Source organism: Notamacropus eugenii, chromosome 7 (genome assembly GCF_028372415.1).
Source record: "Notamacropus eugenii isolate mMacEug1 chromosome 7, mMacEug1.pri_v2, whole genome shotgun sequence".
Classification (NCBI taxonomy): Eukaryota; Metazoa; Chordata; class Mammalia; order Diprotodontia; family Macropodidae; genus Notamacropus; species Notamacropus eugenii.
In genome coordinates, this window is record NC_092878.1 from 28582951 (window position 1) to 28606707 (window position 23757).

General features: G+C 40.9%; 1 protein-coding gene across 2 annotated transcripts in view; it reads right to left on the reverse strand.

The window, feature by feature from the left end:
• Window positions 1–23757, reverse strand: part of VPS39 (VPS39 subunit of HOPS complex) — a 53285-nt gene that overhangs the window by 16191 nt on the left and 13337 nt on the right. For both annotated transcript variants that reach the window (XM_072625073.1, XM_072625071.1), the window contains 8 exons: window positions 22162–22256; window positions 19419–19517; window positions 18725–18817; window positions 16025–16208; window positions 13054–13174; window positions 12828–12948; window positions 8342–8471; window positions 134–276 (listed from right to left, as the gene is read on the reverse strand). In XM_072625073.1, the coding sequence (XP_072481174.1) occupies window positions 134–276; window positions 8342–8471; window positions 12828–12948; window positions 13054–13174; window positions 16025–16208; window positions 18725–18817; window positions 19419–19487 (861 nt within the window). In that variant the 5' untranslated portion in view covers window positions 19488–19517; window positions 22162–22256. The remainder of the gene's footprint in view (window positions 1–133; window positions 277–8341; window positions 8472–12827; window positions 12949–13053; window positions 13175–16024; window positions 16209–18724; window positions 18818–19418; window positions 19518–22161; window positions 22257–23757) is intronic.

Sequence of the window (23757 nt, forward strand, 5' to 3'; positions counted from 1 at the left end):
GTGCTTAGGAAGAAATAGACCAGGAAAGCAGTGGGTCATCCGAGGCCTTTGCGACATCCCTGTCTGCACTCTTACCCATGCTGAACTCCATGCTAGACAGAATTCCCAGGAAGTATCCCTAGCCCCTACTTACCTGAGTCAGGTAGTCAATTAGAGCCAAATGAGCCTTCTCTAGTTCAGCCCCAGAGAGCACTGGCAATGGGTTGGGATACTGCAGCTGCTTCCTATACTCAGTGGGCAGCAAATCAGGGTACAAACCCATCACGTGGGTGGGATCTACATGGAAGACAAACATGACTTCTATAGGAAGGGGCCCAGACTTTTTTGTTCTTGCACAGGATTATCTCATCCAGTTGAATGAAAGACAAAAGTCAAGCAATTCTTTCTTGGCAACTTTAAAGCCTTAGCCTGAACCATCAAGACCCACATCTCTGCAGTCAGCATAACATGTGTCTGTCTGGTTATTCAGCCAAGAACAAAGAATAACCATAAAGAAGCTGAGTAAAGAGGTCCCACGCATCAGTCTATATACAGTCCCTCAGCTAAAATGAATGAAAAAGCTTCAGCTAGTCCATGTCATAACATGAACAATGGCAGAGAGGGCAGATAATCTCTATTCAATTAGACCGGTGGCTAGAACCAAGGTCATTCTACTGACTGATCTCATTTAAAGTAAAATTTATTAGTCTTTCAAATATTGAAGTACGAAGCCAAGTCTTTACCACCCAGACCTGATGACGGTGCTTAACCTCAGGCCTTATCTTACAGGATCAGAGTTGTACAGATGGAAGGGACCTCAAAGGCCATCGAATCCAACCTCCTTATTTTACAGATGTAGAAAGTGAGTTTAGAAAAAGAAAGGTGACTTGCCCAGCACCCCAGCTGAGCTGGGATTCAAACTCAGGTTACTGACTGTCAATACAACATTCTTTGACACAGCACTAACCCAAGGACCTTGTGGTTACCAGCTTGTCCTAAGTAGTACTTTGACACAATGGAACAGTCTTAATTGTTAATAATGGTTCATGGGTAGGCAGGGTTAATATAATAAACATAACAATGTTATCTAAACTAATTTATATATTCAATGCCATCCCAATTAAATTACCTAAAATTTTTTTACTGAATTAGAAAAAATAATAAAATTCACTTGGAAGAATAAAAAGTCATTATTCCTTTGATATTTCAAAGGAATAATGAAAAAAACATAAAGCAAAGAGATGTAGCAGTACCGGATTTTAAACTATATAATAAAGGCAACAAAATTATCAAAACTATTTGGTACTAGCTAAGAAATAGAAAAGTAGATTAGTGTAACAGAGTCAATATACATTTCAGAGCAGCAAGCAAATATAGTAACCTTGTATCTGACAAGTCTAAGGACTTAGTTTGGGGGATAAGAATGCATTACTTGGTAAAAATTGTTGGGAAAACTAGAAAGCAGTCTCGTGGAAATTGGGCATAGGCCAATATCTTACACCCTTTACCAAGATAAGGTCAAAATGGATACATGACCTAGATGTAAAGAGAGACATTTAAAGAGAATTCGAAGACCATGGAACATATTTACCTAACAGACTTAGGGACAGCAAACAATTTATGAATAAGTAAGAGACAGAACAGTCTTTCTTCTTACATTCTACTAAATAATAATGAACCCCAACAACTTTAGTAATCAAGTAATTACTGTCATAACCTTAAATCTGAATCAGAGAGATGTGTGTAGGAGGGAACAAGACTGCAATGATGAATAGGCTTCAGTATATGAGGTACTAAACCACATATTTATTAGGTGCAATTGAACTTCACGTGAAATACACAAAGGGAAGGGAAAGGAATGCGCTGAAGGAAGGGTGTTAACAGGAAGAAGAGAAAGATGGTGGAGTAAATTATTTCATCAGAGGCAAAGCACTCTGAGTACCTTTGGCTTTCTTCATACTGTTGGGGGTTGAGGGAAGGGATGGAAGGAGGATGCTTTTGGGAGGAGTTCATATATTAACTTTTAATTAGTTTTCTTGATTTTGTTGGGCTTTCCACTTTCATAAAAATTTCCTTCCACAACAAGCTTTACAAAGTCCCCCTTTATGAAATGTAAGTCACGCAAAGATTTTTGTCATGTAAAGATAAAAATCAAGCAGTCTCTGCCTTCAAGGAGTTTATAGTTTACCAGGGAAAACAACTTCACAAAATATGTAAAATCATAGTAATTATGTACTACACTATTCTGGTGCACATTCTCATAATAGTGCTTAAGCCTGAGCTAATATTTAACTTACTGATTAGATGATGGAATTTTCCAAGATAAAATAATAACCATAAAACTAGTTACAATAACTCACATGTATACAGTTCTTTAAACTTTGCAGAGCAATGACATATACTATCTGATTTGATTCACATGACTACCCTCTGAGGTAGGAGCTATTATTATCTTAGATTTACAGGTGAGGAAACTGAGGCTCAAAAGATGTTAAGTGACTTGGCCAAGGTCATAAAGCTAGTTAAGTGATGGGCAATTTTGAAGCACAGGTCTGACTCCAATTCCACCACTCTATGCTCTGTGCTACCGAGCTCCAGGGCCCTCATAGTCAATGACCTACATTTAAATTAGGGATCACCCTAGGGAACTCCAAGCAAGATAAGGGAAAGGGATCTTCCCCTGCTCTACTATCCCAAACATAGCACAGATATCTTTTACTCCTTTCATGGGCTCCATGTCAGTCTTGCTTGGACAATAGCTATGAAATAATGCCAAGATACTATGTAACCATAAGGCAAAGCCAGACTCCAGATCTAACACTCCCTTTGAAAAACAGGAAACTAATTCTCAATACCCTCAATGATGTCAAAAGCCCAGAGATCCACTGCACAAAATATTCCACTCAAGTTGAATTACTGACAGTTTTTATAAAGGTTATTAGTTCTCTAAATAACCACCGAGATTCATAAAGCATCTTCATGCTTCAAATGTGCTTTTCTCACAAGGAAGTTAGCTGATGTTACGTTAGCAGAGCAACTCTTATTATCCTCCTTTTACAAATGAGTTAACTGAAGCTGCAATTAAGTGAACTGACCAGAATCACGCAGCTAAGTATCAGTTAGGACTTAAACCCAGATCCTTCTCAATCTTCAAGTCCAATGCTCTTTCCACTACAAGGAAAGGCCACGGCTATTGGAGACCCCAGGCCATTGTTTGTCCTTCTCTCTCGAAGAGGCCCATGACATCAGGGAGGTGATGCCATGACTTGCAAGTGAATTGGATTTAAGTGAGAGAGGGAGGCACAAAGCCACCAGCCTCACTTTCTCCTCCGGAGCCATCTGGGTCTGATGGAGCCCTGAAAGGCCCTGGACTTTCCCACATGGCCCAGATCCCTGGCATTCACCTGAAGCATCAGTCCATCCCAATAATGTTTTCACTGTCCTTTCATCGTGGGCCCCCCCCCCCCAAACCCTTCATTCTCTAATGCCCCTGACCCAGTCTAAACTTCAATTCTTTTACCTCTGGACCACTACCCTTAATCCCAACTAGACTCTGGGTCACCCCAGCCTGTTGTCCACTCCTCAATCCCATCCAAATCTTCCCACAAATCGTTTTCACCATAAAAAGGGGTCCGTCTTGTCTACCAATTGCACAGATTCCTTACAATATAAGAGTCACAAATGCGCCCACTTGTCAATATAAGAGTCACAAATGCGTGGATTCTTAAAATCTTGCCCACCTCAACCAGTATTTTAATAAACCTTGTCTCTGACTGAAAGGTTTGATTCAAATTCCTTCAAGGCTGAACCTGAACCTTTTGCCCTTGAATTTCAGGGTGCCCAGCCCTACACCACAACAGGTCCAGTGGCTAGATATAGACCAGAATGACTGAAGATGGCCAAGGATGCAGTAAGAGGACCTTGGCCTTTTCAAGCTAAGATCTTTAACAGGTTTCAGTCTGACTGAGGCAATGCCCATTCAGTGATTAAGGCTTAATAAGAAATGAGGCAAAAGACTCATGATGGAAAATGCTATCTACATCCAGAGAAAGAACTATGCAGAATGAATGCAGATCAAAGCATACTATTTTCTCTTTCTTTTGTTGCTTTTTGTTTTTTCTTTTTCATGTTTTTTCCCTTTTGTTCTGATTCTTCTTTCACAACATGACTAATGTGGAAATATGTTTAATATGATCATACATGTATAGCCTATATCAGGATTGCATGCTGTCTTGGGGAGGGGAAAGTAAAGAGAGGGGGGAAAAATTTAGAACTCAAAATCTGATGAAAGCAAATCTTGAAAACTAAAATAAATAAACTATTTTTTAAAATGAGGCAAAAAATGGTCTCAAAAAAAATCTGGGAGGGGATGATCCTCAGGGATTCTGGACAAAACAAAAACAATTGCTGTGTACATTCTTTCTGAGACAATCACACACACACAAATATCTAATTTACCTTGGAGTTTATAAGTTTTCTGGGCCTAAAAGGATTATCTTGTCTACATGCCCTGAAGGCATGCAATCAGCACTTGATTTAACAGTGACAAGATTATTTCCCTGTTCTTTATGAGGAATAACAATGTGGTAATAGATTTAATTCACCATTCTATATCTACTTTTCAAGATTCTAAAGCTATTATTAATATGCTTTACAAAGCTTAGGCCTCTTCTTCCATACCTAGTTGTCCCATAGTATCTTCACTCAATCACAAAGAGGAATTCAATGACTACATCTAGTGCCCCACTACTACCCAGCTCCACGTCAACCTGAGCTGATTCTTCTGGAAGTTTCTCATCACTTGTCACCAACAGACACAAAATTTTAACTTGATAGCTTAGCTACAAGACAGGAGTACCAATAGTGGTCTGAAGACCAGAAAAGGAGCTAAGAGACCTGTATCCTCTTCAGCGTTCTCAAGTCCTTAGTGCTGCAGGATATTATTTCTAAAAATGTTACCTGATTCCTACCCACCTATAAAAGTGGCCTAACTTTGTCTTCAAAGACGAGATACAAATATGTACCTCCCTCCCTTCTTTGCAGAGGCAGAGAACTATGAGTATGGCACACTGTATACTGTTGGACATGGGTGATGGGCTGGTTAATTTTATTGTAACAAAGAAGGACTCACTAAGTAGGAGAGGACGGATATTCACAAATGAAGGAAATATAAAAATATTCCAAATAAAAATTTTAGATTAAAAAAGGTCTGATCCAGTGAGAATAAGGCATTATGCTATTTGCAGAATTTCCTCTTTTCCCTAATATTTTCACTCTAAGTGAGGAGGAGAAAGGAACAGAAAATGATGTCCAGGCTTGGCTCCTGCATCCAGACGACATTACTCATTCCCACCCTTATTTGCCAAAGAACAGCAATTCCTCCAAGTTTTTCAGCAATGAGTGGCAGAGCTCATTGCAACCTAGATCTCCTAACATCTCTTTCTCCGACATTCTATGTACAGCTACCATGTCTATCAGAGATAATTTGCAAAATGACTAAACTGTCATTTTATACTTCTCCTTCAGGATCTCAAAGGTTTATTCCAGTGAAGTGTAAGTTCGGGCAGGCCCTACTAAGCCTGGAAATCTTTGAATACACACCAGGTGACAAGACTGTCCAAAACCAGCCTGGCTAAGTCCAAACATTTTCAATCCCATATTGGCTGCAAGGTGATTAATATTTTGACCACAATTCTTTAAGAATACATACTAGATTACAGAGGGGCTACAATCTGTGTGAGTGAAAGGAGTATCCCCGCCGATAAAATTACAGGTCCTTGAATTACTTAAGTGTTTACACTTAGGACATCCATTCAAGTTTTAGAGTTGAGGACTTAAGCACCTTTGGCCCCCCAAAAAATAAGGTGGAAGAGTCAACAGCCAGGTAGCTAATGCCATTCCAATTCATTAGTCTAATATCTTCCCAACTGGGCGGTACAGTGCATGAAGTACTGGGCCTGAAGTCAGGAAGGCCTGAGTTCAAATTTCACCTCAAACAATAACTAGCTGCGTAACCCTGGGCAAGTCATTTTGTCTCTATTTACCTCAGTTTCCTCAACTGTAAAAGGAGGATAACAATCACCTACCTGCAGGAGCATCTTGAGGCTCAAATGAGATATGTGTAAACCACCCAGAGCACAGTGCCTGGCACACAGTAGATGCTATATGAATGCTTATTTCTTTACTTTTCTAAAGAATTTAAAGTTCACAAATGTCCCAGTGGAGACCGCTCAGTGACAGTTACTGCACTTTACACCGGGCAACAGTGAATCCAGCCCAGAAATCTCCAGAGGAGGAGATGTGGAACAGAAACTAAGAAGAAAAGGGAGAAAGTCAGAGTGACATTGAAAGAATAAGCATAATTCACTTTCTTCCCTTTTTCATACCTTATCAGTGGTTTGCATGGGATTAATAATAGTAACATTTACTCACTTTTACATAGCACTTTAAATTTTAGAAAGTTTTTTTGTCATAACAACCACATGCTGGTATTGTCACCCCCATTTTATAGATAAGGAAACTGATAAAGAGAGAAGCTAAGGGACTTCCCCAGTCACACAGCTACTAAGTGTCAGAGGCAGGCCTCGAAGTCAGATCTCTCCCAAGCTGAAGGCCAATGTTCACTCTACTATGCTAACTGTCTTTCGCTAGGTGCCGCTGCAGATAGAAGGCAAAAAAAGGAACAGCGAATAGACATATATAGTAAGACCTAATCTATACAGATTAATCAGAACCAAGCATACAGTTCTTCTAGTTCTGTGTTATAAGACCCTATAAATCATCAGCCCATTGGATGCTAGTTTTAGAGATGGAAGGGACTTGAGAGGTCATCTAGCCTAATCCCCTCATTTTACACAAAAGGAACCTTAGTGAAAAAAGGCTTAATTGGCTCACTCTGGTGAACACAACTAGAAAATGGTAGGACTGGCCAGGATTCACTCCCAGGGACTCTGACTCCAAATTTAGCTTTCTGGGCTGGGGGAAGAATACTAGCACCCTGTTAAGGAACTGCCTTCACAGCTGTTATCGTGTGGGCCTCTGAAATGGTACACAGACCATAGATGACCATGCCAGTCAACCAATAAACATTTAGTATGAGCCTACTGTGTGCCAGGAAATATGTAAAATATGGGGGGAATTCAATGAAAGGCAAAAGACAGCCCCTGCTCTCAACAAATTTACAATTGTCTCCCAAAGGGAAGGCAACATGCAAAAAAGACACATGTACAAACAAGATACGTAAGGGCTAAATTCGAGATAATAAACAGAAGGAAGGCAGTAGCACTAAGGGAGACTGGAAGAGACTTCTTATAAAAGGTAGGCTTTTAGCAGTAACTTAAAGGAAGCCCTGGAAGTCAGGAGGTGAAGATAAGAAAGGATTTTCCAGGCATAGGAGACAATGAGCAAAAATGCCTGGTATCAGGAAACAAGTGTATTGTGTAAGGAAAGTTGAGGAAGCAAGTGTCACTGGATTGAAAAGTGTGTCTATGTGTGTGTGTGTGTGGCGGGGTGGGGGGGAGCGGATTGAGGAGTATGAGGGATAAGAAGACTGGAAAGACAGGAAGGGAACAGGTCATGGGAAGACTTTAAAAAGCCACACAAAGCATTTTCTATCTGGTCCTGGATGAAATCGGGAGCCACTGGAAATGACTAAATGGGAGTGGGGGGCCAGGGGAGGGGAGGGGAGGGGAGAGTGACAGGGCCAGATGTCTGCTTTAGGATCAACTTGTCAATTGAGTGAATGGACTGGATTGGGGAAAGACTTAAGGCAGGAAGGCCAATCAGCAGGATATTGGAAGAGTCCAGGCAAGAGCGATGAGGGTCTGGACCAGGGTGTGTCAGAGGGAAGAAGGGAGTGCAGAAAAGTGGGGTGTTGAAGGTAGAAACAACAGGAAGTGGCAAATAATTGGATGGGGGAGGGAGTAAAAAAGAATGAGAAGTCAAGGGTCACACCTGCAGGCCTGTGTGTGGGGCAAAATGAAGGGTACCCTCCACGGTAACAGGGAAGTTAAGGAAGAGGGGACGTTTTGGGAGTGTTGATTTTTAAGACGTCTATAAGATAATCAGTTCAAAATGTCCAATAGGCAGGGCAATGTAAGACTGGAAGTCAGGAGAGAGGTTAGGGCCGGACAAACCGATCTGATAACTATCTGCATCAAGATGACAGCTGAATTCATGGGAGCTGCTGGGATCCACAATATCTGCCCAGATAATGTGAGTCTAAACTGTATAAATAAAGAAATACTGCCATCTACAGGACCTTGAGGGAGCAGGATCAGTTCCTGCAAAGAGTTTATCCTTAGCACAGGGGCCAAATCCTGCTCTCCCATCACCCTAATCCTAGCCCACATCCGTTCCTCACCTGTGCCAAGTTTTGCAAAGACTTGCATGGACTCATCGAAACGTTTCTGACAGAAGAGGTTAAAAGCAAACAGGTTCTTAATGTGATGGATCTGCTGCTGCTTCTCACTGTCAGAATCATCTTTCATTTCCTAACAGGAAGAAAGCAAAAATAGGGCTCAATGTTCTTGGTCTCATTTAAAAAACAAGCAATCAAAAAACACAACCAGACAAGGAAATGTCTTGGGTAATAGAATAGTAATGAAACTTAGTAAGAAGCCAAATATTTAAGTTTCCTTGTGTCTAGGTAGGCCACTGTACCCAGGAGATGAAGAAAATGGAACTAAGAAACTCACTGATTTAGGTTCCAGCATGAATTTCTTTCTGTTTTCACCTCAATGGATGAAACACAGCTATCCTCTCAGCTTTTCCTCTGATCTTAGAGGAAGAGGTTTATCACATCTCACTCTCCAGCTGGATCCCATCCCTGCCTTCCATCTCCTCCTCCCCCTCCTCCAGGATCCCATTACCACAACTCTCCATGCTTCCTTTCCCCACAGGCTCCTTCCCTGGACCTTGAAACATGCTCTCATCCCAAAAACACAGCTCCCTTGACTCTTCCACATGCTTTCTTCAGTATCTCTCTTTCCTTTCAATGAAGAATCTCAGTCTCCACTTTGCATTGCAATCTGAATTCTATCTCTGTCATTCCAATGGAAGTTTGCTTGACTTCCTTCTTGCCAAAACTAACAGCCTTTTTTTCATTCCTATCCTCCAAACTCCATCTATAGGATCACACTTTTAAAACTGGAAGAGATCTTGGAAGGTCATCGAGTCCAACTCCCTCACCGTACAGATAAGGAAATAGACTAGAGAATGACTTGATGAAGGTCACATAGTAGGTATCTGAAACAGGATTAGAGCAGGCCTTCCTATCTCCAAGGCCTGCATTCTGTTCACAACAACATTCAGCCTCTCAATATACATGACACTTATTCTGACCATCCTGTCTCCTGCTTGGTAACTGAAGATTCTTCCCTAAGGATTTGTCCTTGGCCTTCTGCTTTTTTCTTTCATACTCCCTGTACCAACAGGTCTTCAATGACTACCTCTATGTTAACGGTTCTCTCAAAACCACACCTCTGGCCCAAACCGTGCTCCAGTCCTCTACTTCTAATGAAACGTGGAAATCCCTCGAACAGAGAGAGAGACAGAGACACCGAGGGAGGACACACTCTTGGCTCTCCTCCTGTCTCTCTAAGCATTCTTCCACTTCCTTCAATGACTTCTCATCCTCTTCTCAGTCACTTACTGTGGGCATCCTGGAAGAGGGTGTGCTTGGCAGGTCTTTTTTCTACCCTCCTCAGCAATCTCATTCAGGCCTAGGACTTCCACTGCCATTTCTATGCAGCTGATTCTAACATCTCTATTTCAGGGCCCAACCTTCCTTCTACACTATGCAGCCCTATACCTCCTGCTGCCTAGGGAACAGCTCCACCTGGAAGCCCCCAGAGGCCCTTCAAATGTAGCCAAACTCAACTTTCCCCATCCCATAAGACCTTGTTCTTTCTTCTCACTTCATCACTTTTGTCTCTAACATCACCACTGACCTGGTCTCTCCTCCATGCATTCTATCACCCAGTTAACAACCCTCCTGAAGACATCCTAATGTTAATAAGCCACTGGGCTTTTGCCCAAGATGATTCCTATGCCCAAAATGCCCTCCCACCTCCTATTCCCTGGATGAACTCCCATTTCTCCTTACAGCCCAAATCAAACTCCATTCCTTCAATCCTCTGACCTCTTCAATGACAACTTTACTGTTAAGACCTCATATAACATTTCATTTTTAAATCCCTAAAGCTATTATCATGTTCTATAGTTTTATGCGTTTCCATTGTATCCTCCCCCCATCCCAGACTTTACACACCTTATCTCAATTCCAGCTTTCCCCCAACATCTAACATCATAATGTTCAGCACACAGCAGGGGCATAATACCCGTTGACTACATTTGCCTTTTGTAAAGGAGTGAAGCAATATATAAAAAACTGAATTTATCTTCTACCCAAAACTGGCTCCCTTTTCCAACTATCCTATTTTGGTCAGACCCAACCTAGAAACCTGGCTCACAGTCATCAGACTCTTCCCTTCCTCTCACCCCTTAAATCTAATCTGTCGCCAAATCCTGTAATTTCTTCCTTCCAAGATCTCTGTTCCTTCTGTTACTATCCTAGAACAGGCTCTCATCAACTCACATGAGCATCTACTTTGGCTTTCAAAGAATTGCATGATCTGGTCCCACCTACCCATACCTTCTCTTCCTTCCTGGCAATGCCCTACTATCTATGCCTTTGCTTATGCTGCTGGCTCTATCTGAAATGCTCTCTCTTTTCCCCCTACCTACCCATCCTTTGAGGGGTAGCCCAAGAGCCATACATGTCTCATGAAGTCTTCTCCTACCATTCAAGCTTACCTTCAGTTCTTCCTGTTCTAGACTCTCAACTGCACTTTAAATCAATACCAGAGTTTAGTACTAAATTGATCTCCAATTATTTAATATTTCAGTTTTGTCTCCCAGCTAGAATGAAGCTCCTTATCTAAAACATCTTATATAGTGTTAAGGCCATAACAGATGCTCCCTTAGAAAAGGCAAAAAATGGGGGGTTAAGAGTATTCAGTTATATCACATGTTATAGTACTTAAAAATCAACTGTTCTTATCACCACTAAAACCAGAAGAGCCAAACTACATGAAGGGGGATTTTCATTAGACACCAGGAACTTCTGGTAGTTATTTGCTAAAAGAGTTACGGTCTTCAGTCTTAAATAAATTACTGAAAACACTGAGTAACTTTTGGTTATATGTAACATATCAATATTTTATGAGACATTAAAATTGATTATTTTGAAATACTTATTTTTAAAAATAATAAACCCATAATATGTTAACATAAATAACATTTTATGAAAAATAACCATTTTCCAAAACAACAAAAAAACAATAAGACTGTTTTCCATATTTTAATAAATCTTTTTATATCTGGCTTCACAGAAAACAGGTGGATTCTCATATGTACTTCTACATTCAATTTGGCTGAAATATATAAAGAAAATGCAGAAATGTAGTTAGAAAAGGGAGGAATATTTTAACAAACAAACAGCATTTTAGTATAATTATAAATATAGTTAAGGATCCCGAGCAGTCCTTGGACCCCACTTTGACAATGACTGGTTTAGTGAGCACGGCACCTGCCTGTAAGTCAGGAGGCCCAGCTCTTCTTTAAAGTAGCTGTGGGACTATGGACAAGCCATACTCTCAGGACCTCCGTTTCTTCATCTAAAAATAAGGGGATTAGACTAAAGGGGACCTAAAGTCCCTTCCAGACCTCACATTCCATGATTCCTCATAGGCAAACACTGCAGATATGCTAAAGCCACAGGAAAATGTGATTTGACACCTCAGCTGTTTTTAGCTAAGCTGTGCTAGAACCACATACTTCTATTACTACTATGAATGGTGATAATGTTACTATCTTCATGAGCTCCTGATCCTGGCACCCAATAACGCAGCTGTGAGGTATCATTTCAGTCTTCCCTCTTATCTCAAGACCTTTCACATACTTTAAGTTTCAGTATCATACGTCACTATCCTGGGAACCTCATCTCTTCATCTTTCCCTGTTTCTGTGTCTTCGCTTATGTCAGTAACGCCCTAATACCTAAAATGAACTTCTCCTCTATCTCTGTTGAAGCCTTTAAAACACAAACGAAATGTGACATCTTCCAGATAATTCCTCATTCCCACTCCCAAGCTGAAAGTGATCTCTCCATCCACATCTATCACAGCATACTGCCTACACCTCTTATTTGCATCTGTCACATTCTGCCTTCTATTCAGCATCTTTTACCCCATTAAACTACAAACTACTTGAAAGTCTGGTCTGTGTCATAGCCATCTTTTCATTCCCAGATGGCATCTGGCATATGGTAGTCACTAAACAACCTTATATTGGTTTTATACACACACACACACATATATTTATACTTTCCAAAGCATTTTCTTATTTTATTCTCACAACTATTTAATGAGGTACAATATATTATCCCCATTTCACATATGAAAAAACTGAGGACCCCAAAACTCAGAGCCTTCCACCCTCACAAGTAGCTGACATCCAAGTGAAGGCCAGAATCAAAGTCTTTTAACTCATCCACAGGCCTATGCTTATGGCAGCAAAAAATGCACAGTGTGATACATTTGGAATTAGAAGCCCCAGGTTTGCATCTCAGCCCCAATACCGAAAGCCTGTGTGGCTCTGGGAAAGTCTCTTTACTTCTTTGGGCCTCAGTTTCTTCATCTGCAAAAGGAGGAGAGTGGACTTGATGACTGAAGGTACCTGCCATCTCTGGATCTGCGAGCTTATACCAACCAAGAAAAATATACTCTGACTTTCTAGTTACTTGCCCTCAGGGAAACTGAGGAATTCAGGAAGAGAAATTAAATTTACCGCCAGCTGCAGGGCTAGTTCAAACTGCTTGTCCTGGAGAAGTTGCTGGATTTGAGTCGCTATAGAGACAGGGATGAGCCGCCAGACGAAATGATTGCTGGCCACGTAGACAATGTCCGAACTGGAGGCAGGAGCGAAAGCCATGAAGAGAGAAGCAAAGGATGAATGACATGGTCTTTAGGTGCTATGAAAGCTTTGGAGGATAAAGTAAGTGGCAAGTCCTCACCCTCCTGAGGTGATGAAGCGGGGTCTCTGTAACTCAATGCTCTGCACCAGCAGCCGAGGCTCAAACGTTCGGATCTCCACATAGCGAGGCAACACCGCAATGATATATGGAGGCTGGTGCTCTATGAAGGGGCGACAGGACCTCACATGAGAAACCGCTCTGGTCTAAAGAAAGGGAGGATGATGGGGTGGGGGGGAGCGGGCTTTTCATGCATGGTCATTATCTGAGATAAACATTTCACTCAAGCGGGATTCTGGCTGACTGCTATTCTTTGATTGCTGTCCAGCTCAGGGGAAGGACAAAGCTAGATGGATTTGAGGCAGTGATCTCACCCAATTCTAGCTATTCCACTCAAATAACTAACAGAACCTCTGCTCTCAGAAGCATCACTCACTTCTCTTTCCTACTGGCTGCTGAAGAGATAAGCAAGGAGGTGAGATCAGCATGAGCTACAGGCGCCTTCTCACAACCAATGAGGGTGGGGTCAGGAGGAAAACAAGGATTATTTCCATTAACCTGGGGTTACTTACAGAGGCCAAGGGGAGCAAATCATAGAGCACAACCCCATAGCACTATTCAACCTAAGAATCTTACCCAGAACAAAATAAATGGCACAGACCCTTAACCAACTGTTTTTAAGGAGGATTTTTCTTGTAAAGGCTTGACTGGTCCCTAGGTCACCTTTCTTGCCAAGCTCTGCAACTCCAAATTTAATGCTCTTATCACTACCCCCCATCAGTTACTGCAGCATGGTTGACTGTAGGGTTTTCTTACCTGAAGGTACCATTATTGGTACAGGAGGCTTTAATATTATTTGGTCTCTGGAACTGTTCAAACTATATTAAAAAATTTCAGAGCCTTCCTACAAGACAATTTTCTCCCAAGCTGCTTAAAAACATTCCTGCCTCTATCCTTTAAGGCTCTCCACTAAGTAGATCTATTTGACCTATCTGACTTTGGTGCAGTAGACAGAGTGCTGGCCCGTGGAGTCTGGAAGTTCAAATCCAGCCTCAAACACTTGTTAGTTGTATAACCGTGGGCAAGTCACTTAACCCTGTTTGCCTCTGTTCCTCATCTGTAAAATGAGCTGGAAAAGGAAATGGCAAATCACTCTAGTATCTTTGCCAAGAAAACCCCAAATGGGTCACAAGGAGTCAGACCACCACCCCCAACATAAACCTTCTGCTCTGGCTAGGCCAATATAAGGAGTTCACTGTTTTCATGTACCCTGTGTCATTTCCCTTGCCTTTGCTCATATTCTTTCTCCTGCCTAGGACACCCTTCCCCGGCCAGTGGGTAAGAGTGGTCTCACTTGAAGATGAGATATCTAGATGGCCCCAGACCACAGCTCGCCTTCATCCACCCCAAACATCTTGCCAACTGGCCTTCTACTGTACACATAACCCACTCCCTCCTTATGGAATAGTAATCAAATTCACTCTATGTCTGCTTCTGAAAAGAGTGACAACAGACTGCCCGCCCTTCTGGATCAGCTCATCATTTTCTGTCTCCCCAGGGCACAAACTCCCTTTGTCTGGCTACCACTCCCCTACATGTGTAGTTTTTCCTATTAAAATGTAAGCCTGCAGACATGGACTGTCCATTTTTGTCTTTATATCCCCACTGCCAAGCACACAGTCTGCCTCAAGTCTCATCTCCACAAAACCTCTTTTGACTATCTATTCACAATTATCTTTCCCTTGACTGAATTTTAGACTACTTAATCTAGGCCTTGACTATACACAGCTTTGTAGCATTTTTCTGGTTCTTTGCATGTAACAAAGCTTTGTCTCTTCCCAGGTAAACTATGAGCTTCTCAAAGGAAACAGGCATACTTCTCAATTCCTTATAAATAGTCATAAGCTCCATAAGTTCTGCAGTTTCTTACTAAAAATGAATCACACACAATAATGGTTATGATTCTGATGATACCACCAGGTCTGACAGACTAGGCCAGAAGCAGGAAAAGAAAAGAAAATTTTCAATTAACAGAAATCTATGAAGTTCTGTGAGTGTTTTTTAACAGTCCAGAGGACCCAATCTCATTACCAGAGTGATACTTACTATTTCTAGATCAAGCAGCTTATTTAATTTCCAAACCTCTGGCTACAAACACAGTAAAACCCACCAACAAGGAGATGAAGGACAAAGAACTAGAAATATTAAAAAATCACTTCCTAAAAATGTTACCGAGCCCAGCTTGTATAATCTGATAGAGTAAAATAAGCAGTATCAGAAGAACAATATACACAATGACTGCAATCATGTAAACAAAGGCAAAATACTCTGTGACTGTAATGATGTAAGCAAAAAAATGAACAGAATCTAAACTTGAAATGTACCGCCTCCTCCCCCCGCCACTTAGCAAGAGATAGGCAACTACATCAGCAGAACGCTGCAAACTGCCAGATGCAGCTGTTTTGTTCAGTTATGCTTAAATGTTTTTTGTTAACAGGGAGGGAGGGCAGGAACTGGGAGATGACTGGCGGGCATCAGCAAATTTTAAATATACATTATGGATGGATATATATACAAAGGGGAGTATATCTGAATGTGTGTATGGCTCTAGAAAGATGTCTGGAGTGGATGAATAGGAAGAATGGTCTGGGGCCATCTAGATGCAATCTGCTTGTACTCACAGTCAAGGAAAGGTATTGTAGCAAGGAGAAAGAGCATGAGCAAAGGCAAGAAAAGGTGTGTAAAGACAGTGACAACCACACTTACCTAATATGGTCACTTGGACATTGCACTTTACAAATTCTTCTATTTTGGAAAAATACAGTTTCTAACAAAGACTGGAATACTCAGTTTTTAACGACTCTAAAACACTCAATTGCTTATAATAAGAGAAATGTGGTGGATGATACACATCTGAAGCTAATGATTCAGACTACATGCATCAGAAAGCCAAGATGACAATGGGATGGGAAGAGAAGCATGTGGGAAGGGAACAGTTACTGCGGGTTCTCACCCATGGAAATTGGTATATCTGTCCAATTCAGGGCACACTTCTGCGTACAGTTGCCCTCCTCATTCAGTACCACGGTGAGATCATCCTGACCAACAGCTACTTTTCCATCTGCCAGAGGTGCCACCAAGGGCTCCAGTTGTTTCCCTGTTGGAAAGAGCTCTTTGGTGGACCCTTTTCCATCTACCTATAAAAACAAAACAAGTTCAGTACCCCAAAAGTGACCCTATTAGCTAGAACACTCTTGCTCAAAAATAGACAACCTAAAAACTAGAAAATTCTCAATACTGCTTTAGAACCTAAATACCATAGAGAAGGACCAATCTTCCTCTTCTCTAACAGGAGAGCAATAATTCTTTTTATCTATCAAAAAAGTTATCAACTCATATTCATACTTTTAAAATATATATATGTCTTCTTATGAGGAGGGCTTCAAAACATTCAGCCACTGGGCTGCAAGCTCAGGAATTAGATCCGCAGCAGCAGGAAGATGGGGGTCCCAATACACTTCAAGTCCATAAGCACTTGTCAATTGCCTACTAGTGAGCCCAGTTCTGTGCTAAGCACTGTGAATACAAAGAAAGGCAAAACCAGGCAAGAAACCAGTGTCTGCTTTCCAGCACAGTCTAATGAGGGCCAATAGCATGATATACATCAAACCTACACATACGCTAAATAATATAAGTCATCAAATCTGTGAAGAGCAAGTCTCACAGTTCTATTTGAATAGAGGAGGTGTGAAGGAGGAGAAATTTAAGTTGCAATTTTGAGTGGCATAACACCAATAGACTTTTTAAAAAAACAGAGTCAATGCACATATATAACCTATACCAAATTCACTGCCTTCTCAATGAGGTGGGGAGGGGAGGGAGAAAGGGAGAGAATTTGGAACTCAGAGTTTTAAAAATGAATGGTAAAAACTGTTTTACATGTAAGTAAGGAAAAATAAAATGCCAAATAAAAAGAAAGTAAAATAATTAAATAATTAAGCGGCGGGTGGTATAGAGTCAACTCTCAATTATCTGCATTGCTGGACATGAAGGAACATTTGGGTAAGCCAAGTATTTCTGAACAGGCCCTGGGGCAGAGCTGTTGATGTTAATCAACCCTTTATAATCAGTGAGGTCCCACACTAGAGGCTCATGTGATCTAGGGCCCTTATCAGAGTGTAGTGAGAGCAGGAATTGTGCCATTCAGCCTGTGACCATTCATGCATATACTCACACCCCTCCCGCCTAGACTTCCTTCTGCCCTTTATTCAGAAAATGATAATCAGAGCAACATTACCATTGCTACACGAAAGGACACAACAATCTCCTGCCCACAGTTCCTCAAGATCCCTCTGATTCAAGGCTACAGGCTGTCTAGGCAGAAGTTCCCTTCCCTGCTGACAACTTTTCAGTTTCCCACACCCATAGATGGACATCTCGATTCCACTATGCTCTCTTTCCTTTGTGCCCTCTGGAAATCCCTCTATTTTTAACAAACTGTCTTTCCATTAACAGACTTTCTTTATTTGCAATTACGGAAACTTTCCAGAGGAGCTACATCCCTCACTGCTCTCTATGACAGAATATAGCTTCTTTCCTCAAGATCTCCTCCTCATTCCCCAAACTTTGCCACCAGGCAAGGAGGAGGAGGAGGAGGCACACTTCTTCTTGGCTCTCCCCTACCACCATCACTGAACAACCCCTCCTCTGCTTAGGTTCATTCCTTCATGCTACCACACATTTAGAGTCAGAAGGGACCTAAGACGATAATAATGGGTAACATTTACACAGCACTTACTATATGCCAGGCAATGTGCTAAGCACTTAAAAATTCTTATCCAATCCCTCATTTTACAGAGGATATATATCATCTTCTCCAGATCCTATGGTCCCCAGATTATTCTCTGTACTTTCTCAAGGAGTTCAGAACCTGGCTCCCAGTCCTCCTTTCTAATCCAACCCTTGCTTTATCTCCTATAACTGCCCTCCTATATATGCTCTAGCATGGGGGTTTTTAATTTTTTGTGTCGTGGATTCCTTTGTGAATCTGGTGAAGCCTATAGTTCCCTTCTTAGAAAAATATTTTGAAATGGATAAGCCAAAATGCATAGGTACAAAATATTATATTGAAATATAATTGTCAAAATATTTTAAAAAGTGTTTATAACCTAGGTTAAGAACCTCTCTGCTCTATCACCCTCTGAACCACCCTAACATATACACTTCCTATCTCTCTCTCTTTGTTCACTCTGTTCATAACACTTAGAATGGCCTCCTTTCACCTTATGCCTGATGAATTCTCACCTAGCCTTTAAAAGCCCAGTGCAAACGAAAACGAGCTCACTTATGGAATCTTCCCCAATGCTCTTTGCTAACGACATTACTCCTGGACTTCACAATGCACTTTTAGACTTCTCTAATGCACTTAGCTACAAGAAAAAATGTTAACAAAGTATTTGTGTTTGCATCATACCCCACTACAATTGAAAATAAGTCTAAATCCAATGAAGAAAAGTCTCATCTAAACTTTCTCCTTAGCACCTACAAAAATGATTTGTATAGGACTGATGATTAGTAAGTATCTGTTGAATTTAAGTGTGCTGGACAGCTGCATTTACTACGTGGAACTCTCTCCCACTCAGCCTGTGCACGCAGTAGGATCTTTGTAAAAACAACTCCAACTATGTTCTGCTGTGTTGAGTTGAGGACTTACCCTTATCAGATAGTAGTCTCTCTTGAAACCCACACAAATGGAATTTTCACACCATGCCATGGACTTGGGCACATCTGGTACACTAAAGTCCCCCTGAAGAAAGAGGGAGTCAATTTATCTGAGAAAGATGTTAAGAATCAAAAATCATGATCTGTTATCCCTACCCCCATTCTGAAAAAGTAGTCATGCCCAGAGTAGAGCACAGTACTAAAATATGCCCTTAAAGGAGGCTTCCTACCACATACTGAACAAGAGATGTTTGGTATGAGATAAATACCACTGGTTCAACAAAGAATCCAAATGACTGAATTTGTATCACATCTCTCTTTTAAAAGTGAGAACCCTGGAGGAATGAGTAGCAGAATTATCATTTAGAGACCTTTTTTTAAAAAAAACTAGGACCTGTGATTTCATCAGTATAAAGAGCTCCTTATACTGAGGAGCTTAATTATCAATGAAGCTCATCCCCTGGGGCGCAGAGATGTTCAATAACTACTCCACAGCTCTACAGTGAGTATATTGCCTGGTCTTCCTGATTCCAAGGCTAGCTTTCTATCTGCCAGGTTATGCTGCCTTTCTTAGGGAGAACTGGAACATTGAAATCCTGGATTTTTGCTACAGGTCCATTGGGAGGCCTTCAGAGTGAATGCCAACTTCAGCAGGGGCCCACGTCCTGACTCACAGCTGAACGTACCTGCAGTTCATGAAACTCTCTGTCCTTCCAGAAATATAGCTGGAGTTTCTTCTTTACAGCCACACACATCCGCAGCACCTCCTCACCTGTTTCAGTGTGCTGATAAGAGAATCCAAAGTATTGGCAGCGTAGCAGGAAAAATGGAGAAAATCATATTGTTATGTCACAGAACTCTCAATTAGCTCAAAGCTAAGATGCAGCTAAAAATTAATACTCCATTTATGTTTTGAATGAGTTAATTTAATACAGCCTCAGTAATTCTCTTATAAAATTCATATTATCAGAGGAGCCCAACAGAATGTTGTTGGTGCCCAAAACGTATTCAGAAGCAGTCAGTAGGGAAAGGTCAACATCTTGTTCGCCTTTTTTCCTGGCTGCCCGCTGAAAGCACCAACACAAACAGGAGCTATAGGTTTATGAAATGATCTATTCAAACAATACAAGCTTCTGCCCAGGTAAATTATATTTCCTTTTCTTCTTAATGTCTCTCTCTCACGTATCTAAACATAAGACTCTTACTATAAGAGTCCAGTGGTCAGAAATCTATAGCAAATGTGCCCCAAACAACTTACAGACTCATTTTCACAGTAGCTAGTCACTGTCACCACGTTCCCTTGCCCTCCTCTCTCCTTGTTTGTCCCCTGCCCCATCATCCAATTATGATTTCCAAAAGTCAGCACAAAGTCGGGTTCTTTCATTTCCCACCACACAAGCTCATAACAGCTGAAAACTGACAAGAACTCAATTCCCCTCCTTCCTATCAAGTCAATGACTGGCCAGACAACCTGTCACCCTCCTAGAACATACCAGAAGGAAAGAGATCAAAACCTTTCCACGACAAACCACTTAAGATTACTAACCTCTCACCTAGATGAGTCTTGCAAAACTATGTGTGGTGACTGTTCCAACTCGTGACACTAAAATCATATGCTATATTATATACACATATAATAAACACACACATACATATGTATATATATATACACACAGAGAGTAAGATGTCATTTAGAAAAAAACATTTGTTCACTGTATTCTCTCCCTTTCTGCTGATCTGTCTCCCTCATCTCTTTTCAAATCTGACCCTAAATCTACCACCTGCAGAGAGCCTTTCTTGACTTATCCTACTCAGGTCTAATCCATTATATAATTTTTATCTTCTCAGTTGGTGCATTATTGTTTGTGTTTGCTAATACACACACACACACACACACACACACACACACACACACACACACTATGCGCACTCAACATTTTATACCCATCTTGTGCAAAGAATCAAGAAAATAACAACATATTAGCAAGATATCGAGCACAGCACCAACCGGGCATACAAACATCAAAAAGATGAGCATGGGAGAGTTCAGACAGCAGTAGAACATATTGAGAAAGGCTCCCTGCAGAACAAAGAAGGTTTGGGGCCAGATTTGAAATGAGATGAGGTAGAGACTACAGTGAAAAGGGAGAAAGAACATTAAGAACATACCTGCATTTTCTAAACGAAATCATAAGCTCCCTGAGGGCATATTTTGTGTCCCCCATGGCTTAATACAGACTGTTAATATGGTGATGCTATAGGTCGGGAGGGATTCTCTATGGCAAATGTTTCATCCTAGGCTGACACAATGTCATTCACACCACTTTAGGCCTAGGTTCTTGAAGGCCATGTCAGTGCAGCAAAATCTAGTTCAGCCATATTGGAAAAGCTTTGGTGATAAATTAAATCTGCTTTCAAAGGACTAGCCTAGCAAAGTACAGTGAGGCTTATAATCAGGAGGTTGACTTGGCGGTGAATTCTCTCGCTATGGCCACCCATCACAAAGAATAAAAAACCTTGGATGTTATTATCTGCACCAATGGAGAGAATATCCCCATAATGATGAAAAATTCACTGAAATATTTAAGTAGGGGAGAGAGATAGGTACTAACAAGGATGGGGAACCTGCAGCCTCGAGGTTACATGTGGCCCTCTAGGTCCTCAAGTATGACTCTGCCTGAATCCAAACTTCACAGAACAAATTCCCTTAATGAAAGGATTTGTTCTGTAAAACTTGGAGTCAGTCAAACGACCACATCAAAGGACATAGGAGGCCACAGATTCCCCATCCCTGTACTAGACTACAATGAAGAGACCACCTCTATTAATGCAGACTGATTCCTCACTGCAACTTCTGTCTTAGTGAGAGCACTAGGAGGATACTGTCTTGTCTGGGATGTGTCAGAGGCAGGATTTGAACCCAGGTCTTCCATGTTCTAAAAACAGTTCTCTACCTACTCTGTCAAAGTGCCTCTCACTTGAATACTTAGGCACTGGTCCAAATATATGCCGTAGTTTTCCTCAAATCTGCCTTATATAAAACCAGAGTTCAGTTTATAACTGCATTCTTAACAACAAAAGTTATGAAGACAGACAGCAGTTATGATAAAAGTGAATATTTAATGTTTATTCGACTGAAAAGATTTTACAGTTTTACAGTAAAGTTTTGCAGGAAAATTTTGAAATAGTAATTTTGTGCAATTATTTTTCAGGATGCCCTTCTACATTTTCTTTCCTTTTTAAAAAAAAAGTCATTTTAGGGGCATAGATTATTTGGGAGTTGGCCTAAATTCAAACCAAAAGAAATCTTATTTTTCATTTCTGCTATTTTGGAAAACCCATGCCAGTACCCTACTCCATAAAGTAAGAAATAGCTAAAGAATGTGAATTTTTTAAAAGAGAACAGTGAATTCTCTGGCCTGTACTTACCTGGAGGTCACAAGTAAACAGAGAAGCCCCCTTTGCCTTTGAAACAGCAGTGATTTGTTGGAATGTCAACAGGTCGTGAACGTAAATGTTACTTTCTGTTTTAAAAAAGACACACAATTACTTTTCAATCATTTAACGAGGGGAGAGAAGGAAACAATATGCAAAGGCTTAGCTCCCACTTCAGAGTGAATCTGGTGAATCCTATGAGCCCCGTCTAAGAATGTTTTTAAATGCATAAAATAAAATACAAAGAATCTCAAGGGATACCAATTATTACAAAATACAATTATTAAAAAAAAAATTTCACAGACTTCAGATTAAGAACCCCTTGCCTAAAGGAACAAAATTAAAAATTAATTTCAGCTTCAGACAAAGATGACTATGTACCAACCAAAACAAAATCCACTGCATCAGACTTCTCAACTTAGCTTTCCCTCAATTTATTCAATTTTTATTACAAACCTCCTACATGCAGGGCACTGTGTTAGGTAGAAGGAGGAGTACAATGGTGAAAAGTGCAAGGTCCCTGACCAGACGGAACTTTCTAGCCTCCTGGGGCATGGGGGTAGGAAAGAAGACATAGACATAAGTCAATAAAACACAAGGCAGGAAGTGAAAGGTACACATTGAAGAGCCAGTGTGCTCTAGGAAAACATGAGGAAAGAGAACTTCAGTATTCATGTGAGGATGAGTAATCAGGGAAGGCTTCAAGGAGGAAGTGCTGACTGACCTGAGCCTAGAAGAAAGAGAAGGATTTTAAGAGGCAGAGGAACAGGAAGTGTGTTCCAAGTCTACATGAATGCATGGAGGTGAGAGACTGTAGGATGGAAGTGGGCCACAGCTAGGAGTCCAATTACCTGACATGGAGAGTGAATGGAAAGGCGCAGTATGAAATAAGGCTGGAAAAGTAACAGGGGCCAGGTGGTGGAGGGCCTTAAATCCATTCCCTAAGGGGTAGCTGAGTGACTTTGAAGCATTCCTTTGCTCTCTTTTCCAAAGAACTGAGAGAAACAAAAGTTAAGCCTAGAAATGGACTCTGAAGTGTAACATGGAGAGCTCCAAACAAGAAAGGAAAGCCACTGTACTTTATCCCAACCCAAAGTTGAAGGCTCCTCTTTGTCAGGGAAATACATACAATGTTCATCTAGGTCCTTAGCGCCTCTAGGATGATTTAATAAAATGTATTCCACTTGAGGATATTCCTGAAACTACTTAAAACCTTAAGTGGCCTATTTCCTTGGACATGTGGTCACAGAAGCCAGTGAGCTTGACTTCGATTTCAAGGATAATTCTAGAAGGGATCATGAAAGAAATGATGGGTAACCATTTAGAAAGGGAAGAGATGATTACCAAGGGTCAACATGGCTTCATCAAAAACAGGTCATGTCAGATTAAACTCATTTCCTTTTTTGGACAGGATTAATGAACTAGCAGATGCTGTGAAATAGTTTATCTTGATCTTAACGAACTTTTTTTATAAAAGGACTAACACTATCTTTGTAGAGAAGATGGAAAGATGGATTCAGACCAATAGGAGAGCAGCTTGTTAATGTCTCAATATCAGCAAGAGAATGACAGTGGAGAATCCCAGGAATC